Source organism: Panicum virgatum, chromosome 9N (assembly GCF_016808335.1).
Source record: "Panicum virgatum strain AP13 chromosome 9N, P.virgatum_v5, whole genome shotgun sequence".
NCBI classification, from domain to species: domain Eukaryota; kingdom Viridiplantae; phylum Streptophyta; class Magnoliopsida; order Poales; family Poaceae; genus Panicum; species Panicum virgatum.
The window spans coordinates 76,471,770-76,478,227 of NC_053153.1; the positions used below are offsets into that span (position 1 = coordinate 76,471,770).

The window sequence follows — 6,458 nt, forward strand, 5'->3', positions numbered from 1 at the left end:
CACAGCCCACTAGAGGAATTGGGTTCGTGACTTCGCGAGCCACCGAGGCTTTCCGACGGCGTCGCGTACATAAACGGCCGTCGAAGCTGCCGGAGATGCCACTCCCCGCGCCGTTCCGGGTTTTCTCCCCACCCTCCGCCACCGCCTCAGCCGGTCCCGCCGGAGCGCAGCGCGCGCTGATCTACGGTCGCCGCGCGCCCCTCGCGGGAGCGCTCCTGTTCCTCAGCATCGGCGCTGTCAGCGCCGCCGTCGCCTGCAGGACGGGGTGCTCCTTGTTCCACTCCCACCGCCGCCTCCCCTTCCTCGGGTAACTTCCCCCTCCCTCCTACGAGAGCACGTTTGGCTGATGCGAGGAAGGTACTCGCATTACCATGGGTTTGCGAATTTTGTGCTGCCGCGGTTTAGTGGATTACTACTCATTAGTGTGCAGTTAGTTAGTTTGAGAATCGCAAGCTTGTAGCGGTAACTAGGTCGCGGTTCATGAGAATTTGTAAGATCTTATGGAGTGGAATTATGCCATGGTGTAGCTTGTGAGAAGTGGTTGTTCATGACGAGTTAAGCAGGCGAACATTGGAGGATACAAATCTTGGCTCTTGTGTCTGTCATTGTATCTCCATAATCATATTGTGATACCAAGATTAAGAAACTCAGTTATGTAAAACTTTTCAGGGCAAGAGGTCTCAGCTCTGCTCGAATGGAGTTTGCTTCCACCACCGTGCCTTCCATTGTTGTATATGTTACGGTTCCAAATAGAGAAGCAGGTAGCTGGCTTAAATTTTTCTGAGCTATTGATGCTTTCTTTTCCACTTTAAGTGCTTTCTAATCAATTCATGCCATTCTCTCCATTGAAAAAGGGTCAGATTAGTATGTTTCAGGTTGTAAACATCTCATCTTTGTTTGCTTTATCAGTTTTTCCTTTTAAAATTTTATCCTTCTGTTGTTATCATTGTCGTGCATTTTTTTGTGTAATCGTCTCGGTCTTAAAGAACTGTCTTACGTCTCTGCAGGCAAGAAGCTGTCACAGAGCATCATCAGCGAGAAGCTTGCTGCTTGTGTCAATATAGTACCTGGTTTGAATTTGATTTTCTTCTCGCTTATACTTTTTTCTATGTTTGACATTATGAACACAGCGCACATGAAAATGTGATTGCTCATTTTGAATTATTTATTCTTCCTAAAATGGAAGATTTTACTCTATGCAATTAATATTAACATCACTTGGAAGGTGTACTAGTGCTATAGTTCACGAGGGACAAGGAGGGCCCTGGCTCTTGGTCTTCTCTCTTCTGGAAGATTTTACTCTATGCAAATAAGATTTTACTCCATATTTAAATTATTTATTACATCACTTGGAAGGTGTACTAGTGCTATAGTTCACGAGGGGCAAGGAGAGCCCTGGCTCTTGGCCTCCTGGCCCTTAAGGTTTTCCCACAAAATATTAATTTTCACTGCTCAATGTTAAACAGTAAATATTCCCACTTCTCAAAATGGTTGATAGGTTTATCTGTTAAGTTGTGCCATGTGAAGTTGGGCACTTGGGCTACTTCTGTAAATGAGATTAGCTTCAAAACACAGCATAGCCTGTAAGGCTGTAAGAACTAAGTGTTTCGGAGCTTACTGAATTGGACACCTGTGATAAATATTATTTTGCACATAGCTTCAGGCAACCTTGGCAGCCATAAACTAAAATGACAGAGTCTGTAATTTCGGAGAAAAAAATATCACAAGGCCTCTTGTGTGATGACCAGGGGTTAACCTGCCCACCAGGGACGATTGAGGGATGAGGTCGTTGCCTCGCCTCCTCTCAGCTTAGCAGAAGATAGATAGGAGCAATAGATTGATATATTGCTTGATGTTCTAATTACAGACTTTATATTTATAGGCTGATGGCTTTTCCCCCACATTCAAGATCGACCAATCTGCAACTATCTGATTATTTTAACGAACCAAAAATCTTAACTTATTGCCTTACTCCTGCTAATCTCTAACTGAATTCACAAGCCTAACAACCCAACGTATCTAATCAACCACTTTGGCGTCATCAACCTGAACTGGCTCCGGCCTCCGTGCTCTTCTTCTTGCATCACACGCATTGTTGTCCCCACATAACATCTTGCCCATAAATAAGAAGGATCAGTAGAATTGCATATAATATTTTCCTTGCTGTTCATCTTTGAGCACTCAGTATGAGTACCTTACTGTGTTCTTATGCTAGTTTTTGGAATAGAAAGTCCTCTTATTTGTCTTTTCAAGTGATGAAAAATACTGAAGTCATCCTTATCCTCTCAGGCATTGAGTCTGTTTACTGGTGGGAGGGAAAGGTATGGTGCTAATAATTGCAACCAGAAACTTCTAAGTTTACACTTGAAAATCTCTCCTTGCTTTTCGAACTAAGTCTGATTGTCTGTCCTCTTTCAGGTGCAATCAGATGCTGAAGAATTGCTCATCATAAAGACGAGGGAATCACTTCTAGATGCCTTGACTGAGCACGTCAAAGCCAACCATGAATATGAGTAAGATCCATGCGGTTTACTGCTTTTGTGCTATTTGATCCTAGTACATATAGTTGAGTGAAGTTTAGTATGCAACACTGCTCCTGTTTAATAGTTCCTCGCACATGCAGTGTTCCTGAAGTTATTTCTCTGCCCATAACCGGCGGTAACAGCAAGTACCTGGAATGGATCAAGAACAGCACCCGGGAAAACTGATCTGTTTTGCAGCTGTGAGTGTGTAATGCAGATCAAAACGCCCAAGAATATGAAGTGATGGCCCAGGTCTTCCAGTGGCTTGCACGAGGGTGTTTCTTCCGTCGACCCTGTTTATCTCAGTTACATTATTGTACCACATTAATACTTACCATCTTCTCTGTGCCAAATGATCTGGTCTGGTGTCTTGTGTGGGTACTGGGTACGCAAATGCATGTATTGCTCTGTTTACAGATTGACGCGTGCAAATCAAACCAAATGATATTTAAGCATGTGTATTGTTGCTCTTGATCTATCTTTGGACCGATGTTTCTGCTGATGTGTGCCTAGACCTCCCGTTACGGCTAATACGGAACTACCGGCAGTAGAATGTACTGCAAAAAGCCACCACAACGCAAACTGGGTACCCTTGGAGTTGGAGGGACTGCGCTGCTCTCAGGCCTCAGGGCACAGTTTCAGAGCTTAACGGCCAGGCCAGCCTCCTCCTGCAACTGCTCGTCAGGATGGGAGCATACTGGGGGCGACGGCAGTGAGCCCGTGACGAGGCCCCTGCCGCGCCGCGCCGCCGGTGTTCGACCGGTTTTTCACTCATTCCGCGTGAAAATCACACGGAATGCACGCCAACCGGCGACGGCGAGCCAGGTATTGAGATGAACAACCAACTAGAAGAAGACACTGCACGCGGCCTGGACAGGAATGATACACTCCAGATACGGTCAAGTGACAGCTTGTGAATCGCCATCCTCTTGTGTTGCGTAGAATGAGTGCGTAGAATGTCGTTTTCTGTTCTCTTGCAACAGCTACATCCATACAAAAAACAAAAACAACCAAAACAATAAAAAACGACAGCGATACACACTCTGGCATGGCAGATTCTTACGTTGGTCTTTCTAGCTACCCGTGACGAACCAATTCTTCTTCGTGTCACGTCACGTCCCTTATTGCACACACACAACACTGGAACTGGAAACATGCACGGCTACGGGCGGCGGATTGGGGCTCAGTTGCAGGGCTCCCTGGCGAAGCCGACGCGCGAGCCGGCGACGTCGACGACGACCCGGACGTTCTGCTGCTGCAGATTGGCCACCACGTTGACGACGGAGTTGACGTTCTGCGGCGCCTCGGCCATGGCCAGGCACGCCAGCGGCGTCGCGCTGCTGTGGATCAGCGTGTTCTCCATCGGCAGCGTCAGGTCCACGCCGCCGTCCATGTGCAGGGTCACGGCCGGCGCGCCGCCCGCCGCCACCTCGTCCGTGTTGAAGCACGTGTCGAACGCGCCCAGCGACGTGTACCCGCTCGGCGCGCCCACCTGCCGCCGGAACTCCTCCCGCAGCGCCGCGTACACGGGCGCCGTCCACCGCGTGATCACCGTGCCGGAGTCGATCACCGTGCCGGCGCCGGTGTTGGCGTCGAACGCGAACGCCCCCGCGGGTACCTTCACCCACGTCCGCCCCACGCTGAGCCCCGTCACGTTCACGTAGTAGAGCGACGGCCGGTGCGGGTTGCTCAGCAGCGGCGTGTACCGGACGTTCCTGGGCTGGCCGGCGGCGCCCAGCCGGAGCGAGCCGGAGAAGTAGTACGACTTGTAGCTCGGGAGGCAGTAGGAGAAGACGCCGTTGTACCTGCTCCCGGTCTGGGACAGCAGGGACATGGGGCCACGGCCGAGGCCGAGGAGCCCCTGCTTCGGCAGGTTCGTGGTCGGCCCGGTCACCGCGCCCACGCACCCGAAGGCGAAGTTGGCGATGGCGTCCTTGCCCAGCCGCAGCGTGTCGCTGCCCAGCGACGCCTGGAAGGAGGCGTCGGCGAACGGCTTGGAGAAGGCGCACGCGGGCAGCGCCAAGCTGGCGGCCTGGTTCGCCGGGCACGGCTGGCCCTGGAAGAGGGGGCACCAGTCGGAGGTGCACGGGAGCGCCGCGTACGAGGAAGAGCTGGCCGGGATGAAGCGGCTGCCCGCGGGGCACGTGTCGCATGGGGCGCAGTGCGCCCAGGTGGCGTCGGCGCTGGTGTCGAGCGCGAGGAGGGTCTGCTGCACCGGGGTGCCGAGCCCGGCTCGGACGACGTACGAGGGCGGGGCCTGGCCGGAGGCGACGGGCGCGGAGGTGACGCCGGGCGAGGCGGCGGCCTTGGAGGAGAGGAAGAGGAGGCGCGCGTCGTCGGCGCGCGCGAGCGCGATGATGGACTCGAGCGGGGACGGGGACGGCGGGTGCACGTTGTGGTACACGGAGAGGTCGGCGGCCGAGGCCGCAGTAGCGGCGAGGACGAGGACGAGGACGAGGAGGATGGTGGTGGCCGCCATGGCGACTGGCGAGCAAGCAGCTATAGCGGGGGAGTGGCAGTGTCTATGAATGAACGAGTGAGGAGTGTGCGGGGGTGGGTTTATATAGGGGCTCTTGGTGCGCGTTGCTGTGGTTATTGAGAAGGTTTAGCCAAGATCTTGCTTGCTTTATTAGCTCTTTTTTATTTAATTATAGAACATCTGGGAATCATTTTTTTTTCACTTTTATCACGCGTACTTTCTTTGGATTTTTTTCGTTCTGAATGTTCTGCGGAAATAGAGACTTTGCACGACGAAGCTTTCTGACCATACGCACTGTTTTTTTTCTTTTGGTGAATACAAATGGACATGTCAATCACAAAAGGGCACACGGGCGACCTGAAGTGGATCCCAAAGCTAGGCGCCTAGGCCAGCTGAGAGCTGTCCGGCCGTCGTCGTACCTCATGTAAATTCTTGTCTACTGCGGCCTTATTTAGATGCATTCAAAATTTCAAAATTTTAAAAAATTCTTCGTCACATCGAATTTTTAAACGTATGCATGAAATATTAAATATAGCTAAACAAAATAGCTAATTACACAGTTTGACTATAATTTGCGAGACAAATCGTTTGAGCCTAGTTAACTGTGCCGGGATAATAATTATCAGATATAAACAAAAGTACTACAGTATTTTACACCTAAAATTTTTTGCATCTAAACACGGCCTGCATATACAGCCGCCGTAACCTGAAAACAGCCTGACGGCCGTGACGAGAGAGACAGCTTCTTCACGGGTCGACAAGGACAAGCGTCATGACTTGTCGACTCTCGTCTCGTGCAGGTGCAGGTGCAGCCACCAGTACTCCATGTCCACCACAAACAAGCTCCTACATGAACTCTGACTCTCAGTTACGCTTACGAGCCTGCCTGGCTGCAGAGACGTTAGCGCAGCATTGTTTGCAGTTGCAGAGACGTTAACTGAAGAACTGGTGAGGTTAACTGACGACCACGTAGGCACGTACGTATAGCCAGGTGTAGCCTTATCCGTCGCACACATTCAATTCGCTGGCCCTGGCCGGATCGAACTGCTGGTATACGTCGGTTATGCACTGTTAGCGGATCGGCAGCACAGAATAGAGATTGGGGAAAAGGCTAGCAATCGAGAGTAGATGTTGGGGGAAGAACAGAGGGCAAGTTGGAATTGAGTTCGAGTTGTTCTTGTACAATAAGTTGATACCATTCTTTCATAGCACTCCCCTATTTATATTACATGGCAGAAGCCAGGCAGAAGCCGGAGAAGCGTCTGCAAACGCTTGAACCCATTCAGGCCCAGTGACCCTTCCACTAGGCTTCCTGGCACGCGCACCGCGCCTAGGCCCAGCCATAGAAGCCGGCCCATCAGTAGTACTGACATTCTCCCCCCTTGCGACGCCACTTGACCCCAAGCTGGCGCATGAGGGAACTGCTGCTTGAGTGCTTCCAAATCCTCCCAAGTAGA

At 51.2% G+C, this 6,458-nt stretch overlaps 2 protein-coding genes across 2 annotated transcripts; one reads left to right on the forward strand and one right to left on the reverse strand.

Moving 5' to 3' along the window:
• The first annotated feature begins 61 nt into the window (after positions 1-61).
• LOC120688049 (protein CutA 1, chloroplastic-like) lies at positions 62-3,000 on the forward strand. Its single transcript, XM_039970178.1, has 6 exons — positions 62-307; positions 670-761; positions 1,008-1,070; positions 2,290-2,321; positions 2,419-2,513; positions 2,624-3,000. Exons 1-6 carry the CDS (start codon positions 96-98, stop codon positions 2,706-2,708), a joined length of 579 nt encoding a protein of 192 aa, XP_039826112.1. The 5' UTR covers positions 62-95; the 3' UTR covers positions 2,709-3,000.
• A 426-nt stretch (positions 3,001-3,426) lies between these two features.
• On the reverse strand, positions 3,427-5,057 carry LOC120688047 (aspartyl protease 25-like). Its single transcript, XM_039970176.1, has one exon. It carries the CDS (start codon positions 4,999-5,001, stop codon positions 3,706-3,708), a length of 1,296 nt encoding a protein of 431 aa, XP_039826110.1. The 5' UTR covers positions 5,002-5,057; the 3' UTR covers positions 3,427-3,705.
• Between the last annotated feature and the right edge of the window lie 1,401 nt (positions 5,058-6,458).